The 26444-nt window shown below is 44.9% G+C and overlaps 2 protein-coding genes across 10 annotated transcripts in view; both read left to right on the top strand.

Moving 5' to 3' along the window:
* Window positions 1-20116, top strand: part of LOC125715396 (spectrin beta chain, non-erythrocytic 1-like) — an 83246-nt gene extending 63130 nt beyond the window's left edge. For 2 of the 4 annotated variants that reach the window (XM_048986818.1, XM_048986819.1), the window contains 17 exons: window positions 3014-3277; window positions 4306-4530; window positions 4839-4928; window positions 5022-5300; window positions 6726-6856; window positions 7228-7432; window positions 8663-9037; window positions 9566-9810; window positions 10258-10396; window positions 11217-11301; window positions 11420-11616; window positions 11964-12070; window positions 14097-14151; window positions 17059-17276; window positions 17653-17826; window positions 17909-17951; window positions 18716-20116. In XM_048986818.1, the coding sequence (XP_048842775.1) occupies window positions 3014-3277; window positions 4306-4530; window positions 4839-4928; window positions 5022-5300; window positions 6726-6856; window positions 7228-7432; window positions 8663-9037; window positions 9566-9810; window positions 10258-10396; window positions 11217-11301; window positions 11420-11616; window positions 11964-12070; window positions 14097-14151; window positions 17059-17276; window positions 17653-17826; window positions 17909-17951; window positions 18716-18931 (3048 nt within the window). In that variant the 3' untranslated portion in view covers window positions 18932-20116. Of the gene's footprint in view, window positions 1-3013; window positions 3278-4305; window positions 4531-4838; window positions 4929-5021; window positions 5301-6725; window positions 6857-7185; window positions 7433-8662; window positions 9038-9565; window positions 9811-10257; window positions 10397-11216; window positions 11302-11419; window positions 11617-11963; window positions 12071-14096; window positions 14152-17058; window positions 17277-17652; window positions 17827-17908; window positions 17952-18715 lie in introns of all 4 variants that reach the window. The other 2 variants (XM_048986816.1, XM_048986817.1) reach the window with 1 other exon arrangement.
* A 2260-nt stretch (window positions 20117-22376) lies between these two features.
* The window catches only part of LOC125715397 (echinoderm microtubule-associated protein-like 6), a 60451-nt gene continuing 56383 nt past the window's right edge, over window positions 22377-26444 (top strand). For 5 of the 6 annotated variants that reach the window (XM_048986823.1, XM_048986822.1, XM_048986821.1 and 2 more), the window contains exon 1: window positions 22377-23565. In XM_048986823.1, the coding sequence (XP_048842780.1) occupies window positions 23369-23565 (197 nt within the window). In that variant the 5' untranslated portion in view covers window positions 22377-23368. The remainder of the gene's footprint in view (window positions 23566-26444) is intronic. The other variant, XM_048986824.1, reaches the window with a different exon arrangement.

The following is a 26444-nucleotide window of genomic DNA, read 5'->3' as shown; positions in this document are numbered from 1 at the left end:
TAGCATGTAAAACAACCTTTTTATCAAACCTGTCCTGAATTCACTTTTAAATGCTACCAAATAAAATGCCATTGACTGAAATGATTGCCTTTATGGTCCAAGGAGCTATGTTGTCGGGAGCAATTGCCTTGGTCTCCCAAGGTAAATTGGTCCTAGGTGAGTGCCAGATTAAGTACGATTCAGAAAACCCGCATGATGAACAATATAATGGAATATGTAACCCCACCTGGACTAGGGAAACTGGGGCATTGCCCTGGTGCCAGACCTGGGACAAAAGCTCGAAGGCAAGCACCTGGTGGCCAGGCCTCCACCCATGGGGCTCGGCTGGGTATAGAAGGAAGGAGTAAATTGGGTCCACCCCCTCTTCCAGTGGGCCCACCATTTGTAAGGGGAGCCATGGGAATCAGTTACAATGTAGATCAGATGGCAATCGAAAGCACAGTCGGCTACTGAAACTGGCTCGTGGCACATGGAATCTAACCCCTCTGGTGGGAAAGGAGCCTTAGCTGGTGTGGGAGTTAAAGAGATACTGACTTGATATAGTCGGGCTCACCTCATCGCACGGCTCAGGCTCTGGAACCAAACTCATGCAGAGGGGCTACACTCTACTCCACTATAGAGTTGCCCATGGTGAGAGGCACCAGACAGAGGTCTACTCATAGCTCCCTATTTCAGTGCCAGTTCATTGGAGTTCATCCCAATGAATGAGAGGGTCGCTTTCCTTTGACTTCGAGTTGGGGGATAGACTGATGGTTGTCTGTGCATATGCGCCAAACACAAGTTCAGAGTATCTGACTTTCTTGGAGACCTTGGAACGGGTGCTGAGAAGGTTTCCCTTCTGGGGACGCCATTGTTCTGCTGGGGGACTTGGGTAATGACACTGGGGTAAAGCTCTGTTTCTCCATAACAAACACTAGGTTTGAACTTACGGTTATTCATAAGTGTGCTTGGCACCAGAGCACCCTAGGCTGTAGTTAAATTTTTAATTTTGTATTCGTACTGTGCGGCTTTGCCGGTTGCTGAAGCAAAAACCCGGGTGTTGGAGGATTTCGGTGACGCTATGGAGAAGGATTTCGGTTGGCCTAAAAAAGGTTCTGGCAAACCGTCAGGTGGTGGAGGAGGGGAAAGCAAGGCTTTACCTATGCTGCTTACAGCAGGGATGGAGAACTGTTGACCTCAAATGGTGATATATTCAGGTGATGGAAAGAATAATTTAAGGACCTCCTGAATCCCACTGACACATCTTTCTTGGAGGAAGTAGAGCTGGAAGGTCTGGGGGACTTGTCCATTTCAAGGGCTGAGGGCACTAAAGTAGTCAAAAAAAAATACGGTGGTAAGTCTTTGGGGTGGATGAGATTCACCCTGGATTTTTGAAAGCTCTTGATGTTGTTAGGCTGTCTTGGTTGAGACTCCTCTTTAACATTGTGTGGAGGTTGGTGACAGAGTCCTTGGATTGGCAAACAGTGGTGGTGGTCCCAGTCATTAAGAAAGGGAATCGGAGGATGTGTTCCAACTTAAGGGGGATCACACTCCTCAGCCTCTCTGGGAAGGTCTATACTAGGCTGTTGGAGAGGTAGGTGTGCTTGTTGGTTGAACCTCGGATTCTGGAGAAACAATGTGGATTCCATCCTAGCCGTGGAAGGGTGGAAGAGCTCTCCACCCTCACAAGGATATCAGAGGGTTTATGTGGGTTTGCCCAACCAGTCATGATGTGTTTTTTGGACCTGGAAAAGGCGTATGATTGTGTCCCTCAGGAGGTCTTATGGGGGGTGCTTCAGGAGTGTGGGGTACGGGGTCTGTTGCTATAGTCCATCTGTGTAAGCCAAGTGAGAGTTTGGCTTGCATTGCCTGCTGTAAGTCACGCTCATTTGCAGTGGGTGTTGGACTCCACCACAGCTGCCATTTGTCACCGATTTTGTTCATAACTTTTATGGACAGAATTTCTAGGTGTAGTCATGGGAAGGAAAGGGTTCAGTTTAGGGGCCTTAGGATCATGTCTTTGCTTTTTTGCAGATGATGTGGTCCTGTTAGCGTCATCAGGCTGTGACCTGCAGCAGGCACTGGGGTGGTTGACGTTTGAGTGTGAGGTGGCGGGGTGAGGATCAGCACCTCCAAGTCTGATGCCATGTCTCTCGACCAAATAGGGGTGGATTGCCCTCTCCCAGGGGGGGATGAGTTGCTGCCTCAGGCAGAGGAATTTAAGTATCTCGTGGTCCTGTTCATGAGCGAGGGAAAAAGGGAGCAGCGAGAGGAGATCAACAGATGGATCAGTGAAGAGTCAGCAGTAATGTTGTTCTGTTGTGGTAATGAGGGAGCTGAGCCGGAAGACAAAGCTTTCGATTAACCAGTCAATCCATGTTGTTACCCTCACCTATGGTCATGAGATTTGGATAGTGACTGAAAGAATGAGATAGTGGATACAAGTGGCAGAAATGAGTTTCCTCTACAGGGTGTCTGTCTGGGTTCAGCCTAAGAGAGTCGCCTGGACATTCAGAAGGGGCTCAAAGTAGAGCCACTGCTCCTCTGCATAGAAAAGAGCTACTTGAGTGTTTCGAGCATCTATTTAGGATGCCTCCAGGACCACTACCTGGGAAGGTGTTTCGGGTACATGTATGTCCAACTGGGAGGAGGCACCGGGGCAGACCCAGGACACACTGGAGAGATTATAACTCTCAGCTGGCCTGGGAATGCCTTGGCATTCCTTCAGTGACGCTGGTGGATGGTGAGAGGGAGGTCTGGGAATCTGCTTACACTGCTGCCCGCGTGACCTAATCCGGATAAGTGGCCGAAAATGGATGGATGGATGGATGGATGACATGATTGAGTTGATTAGATTTGTGTACACTGTGTAGCATTTTCTGAGTAGACACACCGAGTCGTTATGAATGACTGTCTTTACATTCTGTAATGACAAAGGTTTAAATGAATATATTTCAGTAGAAGGCACACCGATATAAGCTATTGAAATGGGTATCGTCACTATGTCTTTGATGGTCTGCGCTTGATCCTGAAGGATGGGAAGCAGCTGGTGGAGGAAAAGCCGGAGACTGGCAAAGTGGTGAAGGAGAAGCTGCTGGCCCTTCACCATATGTGGAATGACCTGGAGTCCACAACGCAGAAGAAGGCCCAGTGCCTGTTCGAGGCCAACAAGGCGGAGCTCTTCACCCAGAGCTGCGCTGATCTGGATAAGTGGCTGAATGGCTTAGAGGGGCAGATCCAGTCCGATGACTACGGCAAGGACCTGACCAGTGTCAGCATCCTACTGAAGAAGCAGCAGGTACACTGATGTTCCTGAGATCTGGTCAATGCCCCCTTCTGAATGACATCCTGAACTGATGAAAGAAATGATACATTACATCTTCTAAATGTAATGTATGCATATGACATATTCCACATTCACAGAAAGATTTTGAAATTCATTCATTTAGCAGAAGTATTCTAGTATTCCCAGAGGACGAAGATGCCAACACTCACTCTCCTACGAGTTCAGTTGTTACGTTGACTGCTGTCATTAAAAGAAACACATGAACACCATGAATCCTGTAGGTGTCCATCTGCCCCCCTCCCCCCAAAAGCTGTAAACCTAGAGGAAACACTGCAATTATGCTTAATCTATATGGGAAAAATATTTGAGTTTTCCCAGACCGAAAAAAATAACCTACCTTATCATACCAACTCACACATAAGACCTAAAATAACATGAGTACATAGTAAAAGCAGAAATGATATGACAATTACACAGCCTATAAGAAGCGGAAATAGTGTCTGTACAGTGTAGATTTACTTACCAGAATCAATGCAGTCACGTCTCACTTGATGACAGCGATTCTGAGAAATGTACCATTAGGTGATTTCGCTGTTGTTAGAACATCATACACAAACCTGGATGGTATAGCCTGCTACACACCTAGGTTATATGGTTAGCCTAAATAATGATAAACAACAGAGTATAGTAAATACATGTTAATAATAATACCTTAACCCCTACCCAGCTCTTATCTTAACCATAAGAAACTACACAAAAAAGATTTTGACATGTTTTGATTTTTGATTGCAGTCACACACCCACTGAAAAAGGGTCCCCACGATGTCAAAATAACATGTTTTTATCACATTATGTATATACATAACACATTAATACAAACACACATGCCGGTTTTAAGCATTTTGATGGCTGTGCGCATGTCTGGGTTTTGTGTTAATTTCTGGGGGCGTGTGGATTTCTGAGAAGCAGTGTGTGCGGCTTGCGGTCGGTACCTATCTCACCGCCAGCCTCCCATTCCTCCCCACCGCATCACACCTCAGATGCTGGAGAAGCAGGTGGAGGTGCGTAAGCGGGAGATCGAGGAGCTGCAGAGCCAGGCGCAGGCGCTGCGGCAGGAGGGCAAGCACACGGACGAGGTGGATGGGCAGCGGGAAGTCGTGGAGAAGAAGCTGCAGGAGCTCCTGGAACCTCTGCACAAGAGGAAGAACTTCCTCATGGCCTCCCGGGAGATCCACCAGTTCAAACGGGATGTTGAAGATGAGATCGTAAGTTAGAGGAGATGCCCCCCGACCCACTCCCAGGTGGGATTGAGTGTTCCATTCCCGACCCATGAAGAGCTGCTGTGTGCTGTTGTGAAAACAAGCCTATGGCAAGAGCTGGCAAACTAAATAAAGGCTGAATGATTCCTCCTTAACTTTTATAAACCTTATACATCCCATGTAATTAACTGCCATGCCTGTCCCACAAACGGCCTATGTTAGACTGGGGCTGTGAAGTTCTGTGATACAGCTTAATACAGTGAATATTCTCTGTTGTGTATTATGTATTATGTTGATATTTGAAACACTTCCAGCTCTGGGTTGAGGAGCGAATGCCACTTGCAACTTCCAGAGACCATGGTAACAACTTACAGACGGTTCAGTTACTCATCAAAAAGAATCAGGTAAGAGGACCTTTTTGAACTGGATATTTCGTTGCCTGGAGAATAGATGTGATGGTCGGGATGTCTGACCATAGGTGCATGTGCTGTCTTCAGACTCTCCAGAAAGAGATCCAAGGTCACCAGCCACGCTGTGGTGACATTTTTGAAAGGAGCCAGAGCGTCTTACAGGGGGCAAGCCCCAACGTGGAGGTGATCCAACAGCGGCTGGTCGACCTGCGGAAGCTGTGGGAGCAGATGATTGAGGAGACGGAGAAGAGACACAGCCGCTTGGAAGAGGCCCACATGGCCCAGCAGTACTATTTTGATGCTGCCGAGGCCGAGGCCTGGATGAGCGAACAGGAGCTCTACATGATGTCTGAGGAGAAGGCCAAGGTAAAGGGTGGGCAGGGACCTGGATGGGCAGGGTACAGTATGTAGTCAGGATGAACCAGGGATGCCGGGAGCAAAAGAAGCACTGTGAGACATTTATAATCTAAAAGAATCACAGTGAGAACCACAGGCAGACACCTATATTCTAAAAGAACCACAGTGAGAACCACAGGCAGACACCTATATTCTAAAAGAACAACAGTGAGAACCACAAGCAGACACCTATATTTTAAAAGAACCACAGTGAGAACCACAGGCAGACACATATATTCTAAAAGAACCAAAGTGAGAACCACAGGCAGACACCTATATTCTAAAAGAATCACAGTGAGAACCACAGGCAGACACCTATATTCTAAAAGAACCAAAGTGAGAACCACAGGCAGACACCTATATTCTAAAAGAACCACAGTGAGAACCACAGGCAGACACCTATATTCTAAAAGAACCACAGTGAGAACCACAGGCAGACACCTATATTCTAAAAGAACCACAGTGAGAATCACAGGCAGACACCTATATTCTAAAAGAACCACAGTGAGAATCACAGGCAGACACCTATATTCTAAAAGAACCACAGTGAGAATCACAGGCAGATACCTATATTCTAAAAGAACCACAGTGAGAACCACAGGCAGACACCTATATTCTAAAAGAACCACAGTGAGAACCACAGGCAGACACCTATATTCTAAAAGAACCACAGTGAGAACCACAGGCAGACACCTATATTCTAAAAGAACCACAGTGAGAATCACAGGCAGACACCTATATTCTAAAAGAACCACAGTGAGAATCACAGGCAGACACCTATATTCTAAAAGAACCACAGTGAGAACCACAGGCAGACACCTATATTCTAAAAGAACCACAGTGAGAACCACAGGCAGACACCTATATTCTAAAAGAACCACAGTGAGAACCACAGGCAGACACCTATATTCTAAAAGAACCACAGTGAGAATCACAGGCAGACACCTATATTCTAAAAGAACCAAAGTGAGAGCCACAGGAAGACACCTATATTTTAAAAGAACCAAAGTGAGAACCACAGGCAGACACCTATATTCTAAAAGAACCACAGTGAGAACCACAGGCAGACACCTATATTCTAAAAGAACCAAAGTGAGAATCACAGGCAGACACCTATATTCTAAAAGAACCACAGTGAGAATCACAGGCAGACACCTATATTCTAAAAGAACCACAGTGAGAATCACAGGCAGATACCTATATTCTAAAAGAACCACAGTGAGAACCACAGGCAGACACCTATATTCTAAAAGAACCACAGTGAGAACCACAGGCAGACACCTATATTCTAAAAGAACCAAAGTGAGAATCACAGGCAGACACCTATATTCTAAAAGAACCACAGGCAGACCCTTGTACTCTAACTGATGACTATTTTTTTCTTTGACCCCAAAGGATGAACAGAGTTCTGTGACCATGCTAAAGAAGCACCAGATCTTAGAGCAGGCAGTAGAGGATTATGCAGAAACGGTCCATCAGCTGTCTAAAACCAGCCGGACTCTCGTGGCTGCCGGACACCCGGAAAGGTCAGCGGGGTTGCGGACAGGGTGGAGGGGGGTGCCCATGCATAGTAGGCAGTATGAAAATCTGGGATTTGGATGCAAAGCTGATAATCTTCACAATCTGTGCTAGTTACTCATCGTTCAGTGGGGATTCAGCCTTTCATGATTGACAGGTTCAGGATGAGGGTTAGTGTAATCTCTGCTGTCAGGTTTCAGATGTGGGCGGTAAGCAATAGTGTGATTGAAGGGGAAAATTAGAACGATGGGTTACATTATCACAATGTTACAATATTGCCATAGGAGTATAAATGCATATTTTTTTCTGTTACTGCTGTATTCCCTGCCATGAGAAGGTCTCCTGCACCATCTGCAGCTGAGCTCTTGGTTCCCCACAGTGAGCGGATCAGCATGCGCCAGTCCCAGGTGGACAAGCTGTACGCCGGCCTGAAGGACCTTTCCGAGGAGCGGCGGGGCAAGCTGGATGAGAGGTTCCGCCTCTTCCAGCTCAACCGTGAGGTGGACGACCTTGAGCAGTGGATCGCGGAGAGGGAGGTGGTGGCGGGTTCCCATGAGCTGGGCCAGGACTACGAGCACGTCACTGTGAGGCCCCGCCCCCCCATATCATCCTGTATCACTAAGTGGCTTTCGCTTGATGTTTAATACATCTGACTTCTGTAAATGAAGATACTAGGGGTGGGAACTTGGCAGTCCCAAATCCATACTATACTGAGATTTGTTTGCCAATTCAATATGCATCATGATTTTTATATAGTTTTTGCTGAGGAGGAGTTCATGTCTGCATTTAAAGACAAGGGCTGTAATAGTGAAAGAACCATTTTCTGTTCAGTATACATAATGAAATGAACGAATACTTTTATCGACATGGGCAGAACCTAAACCTGTTCAACACAGAAAACTCAAAAGAACAAAGACCCTCCCACGTCACTTACATTAATCATTTGGAAACAGTTTGGTGATCCTATAAATTATAACAATTACATGAGAAAGTAGTGGATATGACAAAGATTGTCAGCTGTGCTATACGGAACTGACACCTGTTGCTGGAAACACCTCAACTAAGATGATCAGTCAAGCGTTTGCATGACCAGAGCAGAAACAGTCTATGCAGGTTCAGCTCATAGTGACATTTAAGGTGCTTTTGAGGAAATTCAGACTGGGCTAAAAAAATAACGTAATAAGGTCATTGTGATGTTTATCACTGCAGAGATGCAACATACTCAGTAGTAGAGAACACAGTATTTCGCTCATTATTATTTATGGTGCAGTGTTATTTTGAATTTTTGTTTATTTTACAGTTATTTTTACTGTGCAAATGAGTATCTCTTAGGTTTTGTAGACATGTCAACAGGCACATTGTGTTTGTTTTGTAACTGCTCATATATTGTGTCTGCAGTTTTGATAACAAACAATTTCATGAATGAATTCTGTTTCCCTGCTGTACCAAAACCAAACTGCAGACCCTACTAGACAGACATACTCATGTCTAGGTCTCCATTTACTAGAATTTTTATAGAGCTTTGGATTTAAATTGAGATGTTTCAGGAAAAGTCTCTGCTCATGATTGTTCATTCATAATCGCACCAGACTCGTGCATCTCAGTCCCTTAACAAAACTGAGCCGTGTGTAGCTCATATGTAAAAGAAACATAGATGTAAATAAAAGTATAAAAGTAGTATGTGTGACTCACATAACTACTGTAACTCAAGTTTACTCCTAACATTTATACCCCTAGCCCTAGTAGATTCTGCTATCAAGGTTTATTTGTGGCTTGTTACAGGCTTTTCTGTTCTGCTTCATGCTTCTTCACAGATGCTCCAGGAGCGCTTCAGGGAATTTGCCCGCGACACAGGTAACATCGGCCAGGAGCGCGTTGATGCCGTCAACCAGCTGGCAGACGAGCTGATTAACGCCGGCCACTCGGACGCGGCCACCATCGCTGAGTGGAAGGACGGCCTCAACGAGGCCTGGGCCGACCTCCTGGAGCTGATCGACACGCGCACCCAGATCCTTGCTGCCTCCTACGAGCTGCACAAGTTCTACCACGACGCCAAAGAGATCCTGGGCCGCATCCTGGACAAACACAAGAAGCTGCCAGAGGAGCTGGGCCGTGACCAGAACACGGTGGAGACCCTGCAGAGGATGCACACCACCTTCGAGCATGACATCCAGGCCCTGGGAACGCAGGTGGGAAACTAAGGACGCACAACCGGAATGCTGGCATTTACCGAGCGAGATTCTGTAGTCACTGCAGTTTAGCTCCAGCAGATTTATTCAGTTCTTGCTCTCTTTTGTTTAAAGCTGTACCAGACTAACAGGACTGAAAGCTGTGTATGCCAGTATTGTTTCATAGTCTATATCAGTTGTGTCCAAACGTTTTTGTTTTTACTAGGGTCAGATGAAAACAAAAATAAGGAAGGAATGGGCGAGGTGCAATCATAACATTTTTCTAAAGCAAATAACTTCATAGGTTATTTTGATCACACTGTTATTCTTTAATGAACAGAACAGTATTATTGGATATTATGACAGCAGCGTTCACTGTTCTAAGTCGAACTGCAATTTTAATATTTTAATACTAATGGATTTTATTTTATTTATTATATTTTCAATCATTCGTGGACCATTTAAAAGTAGCTGTGGGCCGTGGGCTGTAGTTTGGACAGCCTAGGTTTATATCATTCTGTATATTTAAAGTCTTACTTCTAACCTCAGGTGAGGCAGCTGCAGGAAGATGCGATCCGTCTCCAGTCGGCCTACGCCGGAGACAAGGCGGACGACATCCAGAAGAGGGAGAGCGAGGTCCTGGAGGCCTGGAAGAGCCTCCTGGAGGCATGTGAGGAGCGCAGGGTCCGGCTGACGGACACTGGAGACAAGTTCCGATTCTTCAGCATGGTGCGCGACCTCATGCTCTGGATGGAGGACGTCATCCGTCTGATCGAGGCGCAGGAGAAACCCAGGTGCAGGCAGACTGTGAGAAGCAGGGGTCTTCATGCACATGGAGGCCCAGCATTGCTGCTCATGCTGACAGCTCATGGTCGTCATCGCTACTGCAGCCAGATATGTTACTTGCTGTCGTAGAAAGCATCTCCGCACTCAGATCACTACCAGCTTTACCACCTCTGGAATAGATAGAAGCGTTCCAGTTATTTTCTGATGCTTCTAAAAATACAGGGGTGTCAACCGTACAGTAATGCAAGTTACTGATCTGAAACCACTGATTACCAGCCTACTGAGGTACTGGGGCTAAAATTTGGTTTATTTGCTAAGGAAACATTAGCAATCCACAGCTCTCAGGTGGCAGGAATTCTGTCTTTTGTGTCCCTCTGCTGTCATTCTTGCCCAGCCCTCCTTATGGTCACATGACTCACGTTATCAGCGCTGACCTGGTGACCTTTCGCCCCCAGGGATGTATCCTCAGTGGAGCTGCTAATGAACAACCACCAGGGCATCAAGGCTGAGATCGATGCCCGTAATGACAGCTTCACCGCCTGCATCGAGCTGGGAAAATCTCTCCTGGCACGGAAACACTATGCTTCAGAGGAGGTGAGTGTGAGCCCCTACAGACCGGTGAGCCCCGGCAGACCGGTGAGCCCCGGCAGTCCAGTGAGCCCCGATAGACCGGTGAGCTCTGGCAGACCGGTGAGCTCTGGCAGACCGGTGAGCCCCGATAGACCGGTGAGACCCTACAGACCGGTGAGCCCCTACAGACCGGTGAGCTCCAGCAGACCAGTGAGCCTCGATAGGCCGGTGAGCCTCGACAGGCCGGTGAGCCCCAACAGACTAGTATCACTGCAGAGACGCTTGACTAGACGCTTGATTTTATCTGTTCAAAAAGGGAGTGCCAGTGGGTGGTTTAGCGTATTCAAAAAACATTCTCATAGCCCCTCCCAGTTACTATTAGTTTGAGAGCCAGTGCATTAAACCTGCACTCTGTCCTTCTCACCTGATCTGCCTAGATGTGTTTCATTATCTCTTATGTTTGTTCATTCATTCTGAGTATTGTCCACAATACTCCCTGGATCTTTCATTTGGCTCTGGCACCAGTTATTTTGTTAACACCTGTGGGGATGAGAGTTAGATTCCCGGTCACATGACCCCACATGACTCCTCTAGCTGACTGTTAATGTTTGATCCAAACTCTCACACTTCATCTGTGAGTCATCTGCTTTCCTTTTACACACAATATATATTTCCAGAAATATCCTCTGTATTTTGAAAAATAGATTTTTTGCAGTACTTAGAATTTATTATAGTTTATTAAATACATAAGCTGGCTGTCCTTGTTTCCTCCACAAGGAATCGGCTGTTATTAAAACAGATACCTTGCATTTAGATTGTTTGTCTGCCTCTGGTCCCATTTCAGATCAAGGAGAAGTTGCTGCAGCTGACTGACAAGCGGAAAGATATGATTGACAAGTGGGAGGACAGATGGGAGTGGCTGAGATTGAGTATGGTCACATAAGCCTTCATTGTTTCACACAATTCTGTCTTCTCCGCCTGTTCTGGGTGAATCCTCTAGCCTGTCTGGTATGGCATAGCCTGTGACCTCCAAACTCTGTTCTCCAGTTCTGGAGGTGCACCAGTTCTCACGGGACGCCGGCGTGGCCGAGGCCTGGCTGCTGGGCCAGGAGCCGTACCTGTCGAGCCGGGAGATGGGACAGAGTGTGGACGAGGTGGAGAAGCTCATCAAGAGGCACGAGGCCTTTGAGAAGTCGGCCGCCACGTGGGAGGAGCGCTTCTCAGCGCTGGAGCGGCTGACAACGGTGCGTCAGGGTGCTTTAGGGCGGGCGGCCGTAACCTGCAGCTACAAAAAATCCCCACAGCCAAAATGCCCAGATAAATTCACCAAGAGATATTTTTAGTATGTGTCTGTGGTTTGGCTGGTTTGTAACCCAGATTGCCAGTTGACACCCCAGTAAGAAACCCTGCAATTAGAGGCCAAAGTAGCAGTCAAAAATATCACAATGTACATCATGTGTAAAACGGTACATCTTTATAATGTGTATTTTATACATGGCCAAACCTGGGCCAGTGTGTTTACCCATCATGACATCCTCACTCCCAGTGCTGTCACCTAAACACTCCTGTGAAAGTGTTCGCTTTGCTGTAGCTGGAGTTACTGGAAGTGAGAAGACAGCAAGAGGAGGAAGAGAGGAGGAGACAGCCGCCGGAACCAGAACCGCTGCCTGGAACGGAGACTGACTCGGCAAAACAGCGGTAAGAGTCAGATTGTCATGGTGAGGCACAGCGCAGATGGGAAATAGGGTGACAATCCACTTGTGGCTCTGAGGCAGAAGGGGTTCAGCAAAATTGAACACAGTGGGGAAGGCATAAAATATAAAGACCGCAAGGGGTCAAAACGAAATGGGAGAAATAAGAATGTAACAAAGAAATCATAAAGCAAAAACACTAGGGAAATGAGCAACACAGGGAACGGGACTGAGGACCAGAGCAGAGCAACAAATACACAGGAACTAACTGCATTCAAGTACAGTGAACCATGACAGAACAGACCCAGAACAGACACTTAAATACACAGCTAATAGGTCTATGCAGGACAGGTGATAATCATAACCAGTTAACCAATCAAGGACTCCGGGCAAACAAGGAATAGTGTCATATTACAATCATACATAACTAAAACAAGGAAAACTGAGCCAACAGGGGACAAGGAGCAAAATACAAGGAACCAACTGAAACACAAAAACACCAAAAACAGAAAAGCACTGATAACCAATAGCAGTGCGGAAAACCAAAAACAAACAAAATGGCCGAGGCTTGTTCTTAGCCAGCTTTGAACCTAATATGAGCCGCACACTCAGCCCACTGAGCTTTGCAGTGGTCTGGGGAGTGGGAAAGCATCGGGATGACCAGCAACACCTGCTGGCCGAACCGGGAGGAGACACGAAGGGCAGAGAGACAGACAGACATAGTGAGACAGAGCGACAGACATTGAGAGAGAGACAGAGAGAGATTCTGCTTTTAAATGGTCCGCAAATGATTGAAAATATAATAAAATAAATAATAAATAAATATATAATAAATAAATAAATGAAATGAAAGCCATTAGTATTAAAACATTAAAAGCAATAAGATGATGAAACACAGAAGTGAATGTGAGCCATGCAGCGCGGTCATCCACAGGCAGTACATCTATGCATGGGACTGAGCGGGAAAGGGCGTGACCTGTGCTGGCAGGCCAGTAATACATGCAACTTTTCTGCCATGAGGACTGTCCCATAGTAAATTAGCCATAATGTAAATTGGTGCCTCTAAAATATGTGTATCCATTAACTGGCACCTAAAGCTGGGTATTTCCTACCAAGTACTTTCTAGGATAAGTTGCAGGCTCACTGTGACCCTTATGTGGATGGATGGATGGATGGATGGATGGATGGATGGAAAATTGAAAAGTATCAGGCTCAGGGCCATTTACTGTATAGTATTTATTTAATGCTTTAATGCATTACTTGCATACTCATTAATAGACAGGAACTAAAATCCAGATAGCCATTTATCGCACTGGTTAGCCATTGCACTTTGTAGGACAGGTATGTTTTCTCAAAAGATACTAAAGATGTTGCCCACTTAGTATCTAAGCCTTTGCAGTCCTTCCTCCTGAATATCTAAGCCTCTGCTCTCCTTCCTCTTGAGTATCTAAGCCTCTGCTCTCCTTCCTCCTGAGTATCTAAGCCTCTGCTCTCCTTCCTCCTGAGTTTCTAAGCATCTGCTCTCTTTCCTCCTGAGTATCTAAGCCTCTGCTCTCCTTCCTCCTGAGTATCTAATCCTCTGCTCTCCTTCCTCCTGAGTATCTAAGCCTCTGCTCTCCTTCCTCCTGAGTATCTAAGCCTCTGCTCTCCTTCCTCCTGAGTTTCTAAGCATCTGCTCTCTTTCCTCCTGAGTATCTAAGCCTCTGCTCTCCTTCCTCCTGAGTATCTAATCCTCTGCTCTCCTTCCTCCTGAGTTTCTAAGCCTCTGCTCTCCTTCCTCCTGAGTATCCAAACCTCTGCTCTCCTTCCTCCTGAGTATCTAATCCTCTGCTCTCCTTCCTCCTGAGTTTCTAAGCCTCTGCTCTCCTTCCTTCTGAGTATCTAAGCCTCTGCTCTCCTTCCTCCTGAGTATCTAAACCTCTGCTCTCCTTCCTCCTGAGTATCTAAACCTCTGCTCTCCTTCCTCCTGAGTATCTAATTCTCTGTTCTCCTGCCTCACAAGTATCTAAGCCTCTGCTCTTCTTTCTCTGCAGGGATGATGAAAAGATCTCTCAAAACGGGCTGCCAGCAGATCAGGATTCTGCACGGGTTAGTTACCGCTCCAAAGCCTACTCAGACTATACAAGCTTTCAGAGCCGGCGGGCAGCCAGTGGGCGTGGCCAGGGCCATGGACTGTGCTCCTGAGTTTGTGCCTGTGAGATTGTCAGCAACTGTAAGATCTGATTTTGTGTTACACTGTCAGCTTTAATCTGGTAATTAAGATAATTATAAAAAGAACACAGAAGAAAACTTAATCACATCATCTCTAGCCCATGGCATATGTAAGGTCTGTCTAGACTGCTGGGAGGAATCCTGGGCTTATGATATTATAGGTGTTAAAGTTCCACTAAATATGATTCTACTTTTTATAATTTTGTTCTGCTTAATTCCAGTTTTATGCACTATGAACTTTTATTTAATAATTTGTTGTGACGTATTCAGGATTATTACGTCCATAATCAACATAATATTAATTATTAGTATTTAATATTAAGTTGCACTCATGTGAAGAACATATCTGTACTAGTTCAGAGATTGATGATTATATTCAAAAACTTCCATTTAATGTCAGTTTCTACTCTCTGAAGTGCCTTATGTAACAGTTTAATCATATTCACAGAAATAACGACAGAACAAAACAGCATTTTGATGTATTTTAAAATTAAATTTCATTTTGTGAAGAGCAAAGTTCACAGCAGGTGAAACCAATGAGCATGAGACTGCTAAGTGACTCCGGCAAAGGTTCACGAAATCCTGGAGGTCAAGAGGTCATGCTGTACGCAGAGCTCCCTCTGGCTGTCTGACAGTTAAATGTTAATGAAAATTATAATTAAATTCTAAAGTAATCGAATTGTAACTCCTGAGAATGGCCCATTGTGTCACCCTTGGCACATCGCAGTGATGAGAATGAGAAAAAGTTATGTCACTCCTCTCAAGTAACTCGGAAGACTTTGGAAACACTGTGTCAAAAATGTCTGTATTATTCCTGAAATCTGTTATTGAAAAGTAAAAGTAGATGCAAAGTAAATGGAAATGAATACAGTTCTTGCTTAAAATCATACGGCAAAGCTTTACATTAACTGCATCTTCATAATATATTCATTATGCAGTCATAGATCATTCATAAGCAGCATGCATGTAAGTATCCCTTAACATCACAACATACTGTAAAAGCTGTAGTACACATTAATAACAAGCACTGTATGATAATAACAAACATCATATAATGTTTGTAATTAATGTATATTAAAGCTGTTAAGGAATGTTAGGATGTTAAGGTATACTTACTGCTTGTAATGTTCTGTGAATGCATAATGAATGCTTTATGAAGCTGCAGTTAATGTAAAGCGTTTCCAAACCTGCAGAAATGCGAATCAGAAGAGCCCACTGACTTATGTGGCCTTGGTCAGTTATTAGCCATACATGTTGTAGTTAGGGCTTCAAGGGAGCATCGTGTCCCTGCACTACAGTCCCTCCCTTTTAACCCAGAATGTTCATCACACACACAGTATGTCACGCTCACTCGCATGTTTTCTAACTGCTGTTTAGTTTCCTCGCTGCTGCCTGAATGTCTGTTCTCACCAGTGTTGTTTTGCATGGTCTCCTGAATTTTAATAATCTGAGCAGTTTTGTACATTGAGAATAAAACCCTTTTAAACACCATTTGATCATTTTCTGTTTCCTGTTTTTGTGCAGAAACACCCAGCTGTTTAACCCCCTGCTCCTCGCTGTCATATTGTGTTGTGGGTGCGATGTTTTTCACATCACGTTACTTTCTTTTTGTCATTTTGAGTTTGTATTTATACATTATCAATATCATTATCTTTGTTATGTGTAACTGCCATGTCTCCAGTTGTGTATTCACTACCTCTTAATGCTTAGTGACCCAGAGAATCATCTCTTGTATTTTAATTTTATTTCTACCGTTTAAGTTTTATCAAATTGTTTTAGCAATAATAATAATAATAATAACAATGCACCTGTCAGTCTTGAGACCCTGGTATGTATAGGAAGAGCCAATGGGATTGCAGCTTTGTTTGATCTAGTGTGGGCTACGGAAGACCACCTCTCCAGTTCACTCTTGATTACTGAAGGGTGAAAGGTCACATGGCTGACCTGGGCTCCGGTCTGGCCTATCAGAGGGCAAAACCTGACTACAGCGTGTTCAGCAAAGCTCAGGATTGGCCATGTCCCATAGTGCACTGCGGTAATTCGACCCGATGGGTGTGAAGTGGCTGTCCATCTTTCAGCAGATGAAAAGTACTCTTCTGCACTTCCAGTGCCGCTGATAGTGATGATTAGCAATGAGTCTCAATATTGCTGTGATTCCTCAATCGGATTTCAGGATCGGACTGCATATGTTCTTTTTCTTTGCATGCCTTCGGAAATCATGTGACACATTTTGGCCCACTTCTTTCCTTGATCTGGGGTTGGCAAATTAAATCCAAGAGTGCTGGACCATTGTGGCATCTTTAAAAGACAGACCTTTCAATATGGCCTAAGCAACTGGGTGATTTATTTATTTATTTTTTTGAAAAACCAATGCTGTTGGTACAGCTTCCATGGTGACTGCCGTCTTGGGGTACTGCCAGATTTCCCAAGGCCAGTGATCATATGCAGGCTGCATAAGGCTATGGAGATGAGTCTGCTTTACTCAATATTTATCTAAACGTTAAACCTGTCACAGATTTGCCTATTTGTTCCTGGTGCAATGGCATTGGTTTTTGAAAAAAATGTTTAAAAAAATTCATGGTGCACAGCTTTCCAAAATGTGTGATTGGTTAAGCTAAACATAATGGGAATGTACTTAAGGTTGATTTTGTGTTATATGGTATATCACTCCTTTCAGTGTTTGCTGTTGCACACAAGTCATTTGCATTAGCGGTTGACTTTTCCCTTATGCTTTGGGACTGTCCCCCACTTTAATCGTCTCCCCCCCCCCCATGCTTTGTCTAGCCGGACGGCGTTGATGGCGGCGAGACCGTGAATGGTGTGGTGGAGAAGAGCTCCAAAGATGGAAGCCCGCTGCCCTCGCCCACCTCCAACCGACGTGAGAAGACCAGCCAGGCGGCCACGCTGCCGGCCAAGCACAGGGGGGGGGCCTCCACGCAGATGGAGGGCATACTGCACCGCAAGCACGAGTGGGAGGGCCACAACAAGAAGGCGTCCAGCAGGTACACGCATGCCGGCACTCTGCCGCCAGCTGCTGTAAGGCCAAGCTGCTGTAAAGCCAAGCTGCTTTTTGCTTGCTTCTGTTGCTAAGAAGCTTATCATCTAGATTAATTTTCTCCTGCACGTCCATGCGCTCTAACAGAAATGATTTCTGATTTATTATTAATCTTGGCTTTAAATACTCTCTGTTTGAATGTGTCAGCACATAGTACTCGGAGAAAGACGCGTCTGTCAATCCAGCAACATTTGAAAGCGTTTGCGAGACACCTTTGCAAAAGGGGGGTGAGGTGGTGGTGGGGTGACTAAAAATGTTAATAATGAGGCTGTTTTGTATCCCACGACCCACTGACACCACATGGTTTCTATGTGTGGCTACAGGTCCTGGCATAATGTGTACTGCGTGATAAACAAACAGGAGATGGGATTCTACAAAGACAGTAAGAATGCAAACCAGGGCATCCCGTACCACAATGAGATCCCTGTCAGCCTGAAGGATGCAACATGTGAGGTTGCCGTTGACTACAAGAAGAAGAAGCATGTCTTCAAGCTCAGGTATGGCCGAACGCTGGCACGCCTCTAGTGGCTGATTTTCTTGGGTGTTACCTGTTACAGTAAAGAATTTCGTTTTGTGCAGATTAACAGATGGAAATGAGTATCTCTTCCAAGCCAAAGATGACGTAAGTAGAATTTTTGCATTGCAGCATTCTTAAATGCTTCTTCTTTCCTTCATAGCATTATCTGTCATTTTAAAAGCCATTGTTTGGTGCATGTACTTTGCACACCTAAGCAATATCGTGGTAATGTGATCACAGCAATAATTATTTAGCATGGAAAATTATGGAAAATATTTAAAGGAAGGGCTCTGGCGGGCGGGGGCAGGGATGGGGATTGATGAGGGGTTGGGTGGGGATCCACCCCTCGGAACGGGCCCATGCCTCTCATGCCCAAGTTGTGCCCCTGTTCCCTACACAGGGAGGCGGTGCAGGACTAGGCTATACCACATGGGTTGCCCTACAGGCCCTACTATTAGCCATTGCACAATAATCATCCTACAACATTAGGGCCTGCAGGGATCTACCATCTGCCAGCAGAGGGGTGCTCATGCCTTGCCTGCTCACCCAATTTTAATGCACCTTAGTTATTCATACAGTCCATCTAGTCCTGATAGACCATAGCCCGTGCCCTGATCGCTCCCCCACTTTCAATGCACCACAGATCTTAGTTGCACACACTTCAGTTCACACAGTCATTCACACACACCCACATGTACACACCTTATGCACACACATTGAGCTGGGGGGCAAAGGGGGGCTGAGTCTTGAATGTAAGGTAATTAGAAATATCACAGCTGGAAAAAGGTCTGGCTTCATACTGGTGATCCACTGTGACAAGATCGCGGGTGGCGCAATGCTGACGGTCTGTGCTGGAATCCCACCCGCAGGAGGAGATGAACACGTGGATCCAGGCCATCCTGAACGCAGTGGCCTCCGACAGCTCTGCTCTGACCTCCAGCAAGCAGGCGAGCCCGGCCTCCAGCCGCGCGCAGACCCTGCCCGCCAGCGTGAGCCTCACCACAGAGTCCAGCCCTGGCAAGAGGGAGAAGGAGAAGGAGAAGGAGAAGGAGAAGCGCTTCAGCCTGTTCAGCAAGAAGAAATAGAGCCATGTCTCCTGCCAGCTCCAGTGATTTTCCAAGCATGCAAGCTGAGAACCAACACTAAACACTCTGTGCCTAACATTCCTGGGATCGGGTGTAGAACTTACAGACAGTTTTTAAAAGAATACGGTGGACACAAAAAAAGGTCTTAAGTGAGGGTGTGAGATCTGTTGGGCAGCTTCCATCTCTAAACGTTAACTGTCTTGACAGGACCAGACAGATTTTTGGTTTTGCTCTTTCTTAATTTGTGGGTTTTTTGCCATTTGATTTTTGGTAATTCTCTTTTTTGTAAGTATAAGTAGTTTATAGGCTCTATATATTTAAACATTTCCTCAATTTTGTGAGGCTGTCTGGTAAAGACGACTTGCATCCTTATCATCGGCGGTATGGCGACGCGCTGCTGGTCCGTGTCCTTTGGCGTCTCTGAACACAGCCCATGGTGGCTGGCCGTGCCACAGCCAGCCAGTTCCTGGTAGAAAGGTAGCTCTGCGCTCTCCTAACTAATAAACAATCCATCCATTATAAGCTTCCAGGCGGTATATTGCCTTTGCCGACACTCTGTAGAAAACCACATTTACAGTATATAGACACAAAACCATAGAAGTCGAATGTCACCACAGTAATGCCAGGATTTACATGTGCGGATCAGAACCGGTGCCAATGTTGGGGACACAAGAAAGCCTGAGATTATAAATGGATTTTAGTTACTTAATTTTGCATTTGTTTCTTTTTTTGCTGTTTTCTTTTTATTTGTTGTTCCTCAGTTCCATTATACATTTTATGTCATTCTAGTACAGAATATTAAAAATATAGATGTATTATAAACATGTTAAAGCATTGCTGTTAAGTGGAAAAGTGGAATCAAAGCATTTAATGGGAAAAAATGTTATTCCAAAACAGATGCTTGCTTGTTGGCTATAGCACTGTGTGTTTAAATTTTTTGCTATATTAACTTGCTCTTTGATACATAGTGTGCATTTCTCTGTCATTGTAACTATAGCATTGAAAATTACCATCCAGATGCACAATCAAAAAATTAACTATGGGAATGTTTTCTCTTTTTTCGCCTTTGCTGAGCCCATGGATGTGGGCGGAGCAGGCCTGGCTCTCTCATGTATTGGGCTGCCCTTGTAGACTCACCATACCTGTTCAATATGTGCGATGTCATTAAAATGCTTTTAAAAATCAGTCTCTACCATCTGTTTCCATACTGTGTATCAGCACTGATCATTTCACATATCATCAAATGAAGTCTAATATGCTATATAGAAGTCATTTTAATTGTGAAAAACAGATAGCTGAAGATAAACATTAGCATTTTATTTAAAAAAAACAAATGCAATTTAAATGTTGATGTTATTTACTCTATCCTTAATTATATATAATTCCGCGGCGCATAGAAAACAGTGAATCACTTGATGATGTATTTATTTATTTATTTAATTGCATTTCAATTTTCCAGTTTTTGCCATTAGACTGAAGAAATACTTATTTTCTGTTCAAAAAGTCATGTTTCGCCATAATATTACTTTTCGTATATTCTAAAATACATATTGATTAAATGAGCACACTTTGATATTAAGTCTGATTAAATCTACATTGAATTCCCTATTGCGTTCATCCAGAAACAATGCCTGATTTTAATAGAGTAAGAAGCTGTGGTACTTTGAGAAAGGAGCAGGCAGGGAAAGTGTTGAAGCCCGTTCTTCACTTAGAGTGGCCTGGGGCCGCAGGTGAAACAGCCACTCTGTACCTCTGAGACTGGGAAGCTTGAGTCTGGCTAGATTCTACAATATTTCTTCTGTTTAGTTCAGCTACATCAGTGTTTTGCACGATTCTCAAAATTTTCTACCAAACCCATAAAGCAGGCATCAGGAAATATTAATAATTAGACACCTAGTAGATAAAAAAAACTGTACTTCTAATAAAAATGTCCAGGGAAATGTCTTCCTCCCGAGAGTTTCCTGGAGTTCTTTACTTTCCTGTAGCAGAGAGAGAAGGTCTATTCATTTGTTACTTGGCAGCCACTTACAAATCAATTTGTCATTACCAGGTAATGTATACTGTACAGCTGAATACACGCCTCATGCTTTCAGGTTTGGGGTACAAATTCTGCCCCCCCTCGTGTTTTTCCTGTATCGTGAGGGTTTCTCTGAGTCTAAAGCCCTGCAGTTGGTTTAATTGGGTCTCATCATAAGTATTTCTCAAACCAGTCCCGGGGACCCACAAAAGGTCTAGTTTTTGCTCCCTTCCAGTTCTCTGTAACTCCATTGTCACGACTTGGACTTAGGATACAAGTTAAAACATTTTATTAGCTTCACAAAACCAGATCTGTGACAGACGCTCCATCTGGGCCACCCATCCATCATGCCAGAAACAGGGAATCAGGGGGACTTGGGTCGCTGACTGGATGGACAGCCCGGATGAGATGAAAAAGAATTTGCAGAGGCCCGGAAAAGCCCAAACTTGGAACCTGAAAGAGGCAAAAACACAAAACCTGGGACAAAAATTAACTCCCAGAATCAGGACACCAAGGGCATAACAGGTGTGGCCACCTGGGATCATGAAGCCCCTGACAGAGAAACCAGCCAACCAAGTCCAAAGACAAACTTTGGTCAATAGGGACCATGAACCCCAGACTACCCACATAATCAACCACTGACAAACACAGAAAACAGAACTACACTGGCAAGACCCGGGAAAACATACCAACCCCCTGACAAGGTTAATGCTGAGCCCAGTGCTCAAAGAAAGATGCCGATGACCAAGCACTGCTCACTACTCTCCATAATAAAGTTGGGCTCTAAGCTCACCCAACCCAGAGCAGCTTTTGTTACCCAGTCAGTAACCAGGGGCAGGTATGACACCCATAATTGTGTCCCATAACCCATAACCAGCATTGTGTCTAGGGTGCCCTCGGCTCTGTACAGTAAGATAGGTATGATGATTACGGTAAACCTGTACCAGGTAAATGATCGGAGGTTGAATGGATGGATAATTTTATACCTTTTGTAAAAAAAGAGGTAAATGGGTGCGTTCCAGTAACGGGGGACTGTGTCTATCACGATCACTGCAAAAGGGTGCAGGGGAGGGAATCTATGTTCACAGATGATATATACATATATCATGCTAAAATGACAAGCAGGCTATGGTAAAGTCCAGCAATAATTCTTAGATAATATTTATATCTCATGGATTAAAAGATACCTTCGCTGCCACGAACATCGGAATTTCGAAGTAATGTCTGTCGTTTCCAAAATGCAGGACCTCGGACAGCGCGCTCTGTTTGAATGCCGGGAGTTGTAGTTCTTTTCGTATGTTACCTGCGCTTGGACGGTAAAGGTAAGTAGGGTACTTAAACATCAATCCCCATGAGCCATTGCGATCGACCGGCCTCATTCGGGCGTCACTGGCTGGAGGAGGTCTCTAAATGCCTCAGTCTCTTAAAGATGCGGTCAGGTAGAAAGCAGAGCGCCTCGTCTCGGGATTTCGCTGGAGCAACGGCAGGCTTTTCCAGATCACGTCTTCCTTAAACCACTGCCTTTTTAAAGTTTGTATTACAGAAATCAGTTGCTGTGTTTTTTGTATGCAATATTGTTTCTTTATCCGTTTATTTATTGCACATTGTATTTGATGCCAGGCGTTAATTTACAGTTTGAAATGCAAATTAGAGAAAGGAGTGTGATGAGGGAGATTGTTCGACTGGCTGTTAATTTGCCATTGCAGGGAAGTTAATAATAAATTGAATTTCAGACGTCCTTGCTTAGACAGCACCGTTTCAGGGTAAACTGTATAGGAAAAGGTTTCAGTCTGTGGACTCTTCGAGGGTATGCAACTTAATACGAATAATTGGTCTAAGCGGTGCTTTTGATTGCGGGTTGATTTTTTTTTATACAAACAAATCTGATTGCGATGTACTTTATTTTTATTTTATTTCGTGTTTCATAACGAGGAGGCACGTGGAAAGGTTTTCACTGTCATGTCTGAGGACAGGGCAGGGGATTAGTATGCGGATTATGTTTTGGTGGTTGTACTAATTTGATTTAATGACAGTTTTCCCCGTAATATTTTTCGGCAAATCTAAATCTAATTTTAGTTGTTTTCTACGCGTTTGAAAGAAAAGTTTTAGAAAAGTTTTTATTTTCTTCGTAACCGAGTTTAATTAGGAAATCGATAAGGAAAAGGAAATTTCTTAGTACATTTTTTTAATCATTTCTTTATCACAATCTATAAGCAATATATACAGAGAATTAACCAGTTAAGAAATAAGTATGCCGTTGTACAAAAGAGAGATTTTCAGTTGCACGAATGAAGCACATACTTTGTAATTTGTACCAAGAATTAATGCCAAGTTAAGGTAAGACCATATAGTGCTGAAGATATCGTTTAGGCTGTGGTTGGGCTGGAGCTTTGAAAGTCAGATAGGTTGAGGGCTGTGAAATGGCAGACAGGACAGCCCCGCGCTCTCAGCTCAGACTGCAGTGGATATATGGCTACAGAGGACACCAGTGCCGCAACAACCTGTACTACACGGCCAGCAAGGAGGTTGTGTACTTCGTGGCTGGGGTTGGCGTGGTTTACAGCACCAGGGACCACAGCCAGAAGTTTTTCCTGGGTCACAATGATGACATTATCAGGTAGGTCACTGGTAACACTTCATCAGTGCTGTGCATGCAGTTACTGCTCACTACTCTTTTCATTTCCAAGCCTGTCTCTCATTTCTTACAGTATGACAGTTTGTCCATGATTATAATCCCCTGTAGTGTAAACCCGTACTATTTTTTCCCAAATGCCTGGGTTTTTTTTTCCTGCAATTTCTGGTACTTCATTGTCTCTTTAAAGTATCACATATACCATACTTTTTGAGTTCATTTACAACAGCATTGTAAGTCAGAAGTGACAAACCCCACTGAAGAATGTATTGGGATAGCAGGAAACATTTCTGTGTTTAAGTAGCGTTATGGAGATGGCTGGCGTATGGAATTCTGCCAGGATTAATGCAGAGTAATTCACTCAGGGTAAAGTAATGAATCTACTACCGGCATCTCATGCTCTGGAATAACTTTTAAAGCACGATATCGGCTTTGATTTGGATGCATCATGGCACTGTAGTGAGTAGGCAGAAAAGCAACCAAGCGTCTTACGTTTATTTGTAAGACGCCTCATTCTGAGCTCTGTGTACGTCTGCAGTCCCCATAAAGTTGTCTTTCCTGCATAACAGTCAAGTCACTCTGCCCCTAAATTACACATTAGCAAGACTAAACTTTAATCACTTCTGTGTACATAGGGTTAGAGTCCAAATATCCAAAATCCTAAGGAGTTAGATAAGACCAAGGGCAGGAATTTCAAACTGGAGGAGTCTTAAGCAGGATTGAAAGGACACTTTCTTTAGGGAGCGGCCTGGGCTTGATTAAACTGCATGCTATTTTAAGAATGATTTGAAGCTGCTCTTATTACAGCACTTAGATGCCGGCTGAAAATCCCCCTCTCATTTGAAAAGCTTGTTATGCTCCTACATACTGCATCACATTATGCTAGAAATCTGAAATGTACCCCAGTTACTGGAAAATGACTTTAGTAACAACATTCAGAATAAGTCTTTGTGAAAAGGCCAAGCTGTACTGTACCTTCACAGATGATTGGCACCATTGGTTGATCGACCATGCAACCCGGTGGTATAAACAGCAATTGGGTCCGGACTCGGATGGCTTACGTTCCTCATTATTAGTGCTCCACTGTGGGTGTAACACAGAAAACAAAGATGGCACTGATAAGAAGAATAAAAGACATCTGTAATAATATTCAGATTCTGCTAATTGGGATTTATGCATTAGCTTACTTATTTTGGTTAATTTATTGAGTGGATGAAAAAGATCCAAACAGGAACAAGGAAGTTTTGTAATTATTTCACAGATAACCCATCCACCTTTAGGCCAACCCGCGACTTACATCATTATCCAGGAGTGGTTCAAGGGTAACAGGATACACTGGGCTTGGCAAAGAATTTGTCAGGCATCAAAACGCAGTGATGAAGATTGGTTAAAAAAAAAAATCAGTCAAAGCTTAAGCCTGCAAGCCCACCCTGGTACTGCCCAAGTGGTTGAATATTGGTAATTTATGGAAGAGGAAATCTGACCCACTGCGGTAATGCAGCATCTCTGCTTTAAATTTTTCTCTGTCACAGTTTCAAGTCAGTTTTATATAATTTTGGAGTATAAACAAAAAGAAAGTGGTGAATCTTTTGTAATTTTTTTGGGAACAAAGTGTGGCTAGAGAGGGCTACGCTGTGCTGAGAAGCCCCCTCTGGGGGTGTGTAAGGTACATTTTGGAGAGGGCTACGCTGTGCTGAGAAGCCCCCTCTGGGGGTGTGTAGGGTACATTTTGGAGAGGGTTATGCTGTGCTGAGAAGCCCCCTCTGGGGGTGTGTAGGGTACATTTTGGAGAGGGCTACGCTGTGCTGAGAAGCCCCCTCTGGGGGTGTGTAGGGTACATTTTGGAGAGGGTTACGCTGTGCTGAGAAGCCCCCTCTGGGGGTGTGTAGGGTACATTTTGCAGAGGGTCACGCTGTGCTGAGAAGCCCCCTCTGGGGGTGTGTAGGGTACATTTTGGAGAGGGTCACGCTGTGCTGAGAAGCCCCCTCTGGGGGTGTGTAGGGTACATTTTGGAGAGGGCTACGCTGTGCTGAGAAGCCCCCTCTGGGGGTGTGTAGGGTACATTTTGGAGAGGGTCACGCTGTGCTGAGAAGCCCCCTCTGGGGGTGTGTAAGGTACATTTTGGAGAGGGTCACGCTGTGTTGAGAAGCCCCCTCTGGGGGTGTGTAGGGTACATTTTGGAGAGGGTCACGCTGTGCTGAGAAGCCCCCTCTGGGGGTGTGTAGGGTACATTTTGGAGAGGGTCACGCTGTGCTGAGAAGCCCCCTCTGGGGGTGTGTAGGGTACATTTTGGAGAGGGTCACGCTGTGCTGAGAAGCCCCCTCTGGGGGTGTGTAAGGTACATTTTGGAGAGGGTCACGCTGTGCTGAGAAGCCCCCTCTGGGGGTGTGTAGGGTACATTTTGGAGAGGGTCACGCTGTGCTGAGAAGCCCCCTCTGGGGGTGTGTAGGGTACATTTTGGAGAGGGTCACGCTGTGCTGAGAAGCCCCCTCTGGGGGTGTGTAGGGTACATTTTGGAGAGGGTCACGCTGTGTTGAGAAGCCCCCTCTGGGGGTGTGTAGGGTACATTTTGGAGAGGGTCACGCTGTGCTGAGAAGCCCCCTCTGGGGGTGTGTAGGGTACATTTTGGAGAGGGTCACGCTGTGCTGAGAAGCCCCCTCTGGGGGTGTGTAGGGTACATTTTGGAGAGGGTCACGCTGTGCTGAGAAGCCCCCTCTGGGGGTGTGTAGGGTACATTTTGGAGAGGGTTACGCTGTGTTGAGAAGCTCCCTCTGGGGGTGTGTAAGGTACATTTTGGAGAGGGCTACGCTGTGCTGAGAAGCCCCCTCTGGGGGTGTGTAGGGTACATTTTGGAGAGGGTCACG

Source organism: Brienomyrus brachyistius, chromosome 20, assembly GCF_023856365.1.
Source record: "Brienomyrus brachyistius isolate T26 chromosome 20, BBRACH_0.4, whole genome shotgun sequence".
Taxonomy (NCBI): Eukaryota; Metazoa; Chordata; class Actinopteri; order Osteoglossiformes; family Mormyridae; genus Brienomyrus; species Brienomyrus brachyistius.
The sequence above is the reverse complement of the archived record's forward strand: the minus strand, read 5'-3'. Positions and strand labels throughout refer to the sequence as shown.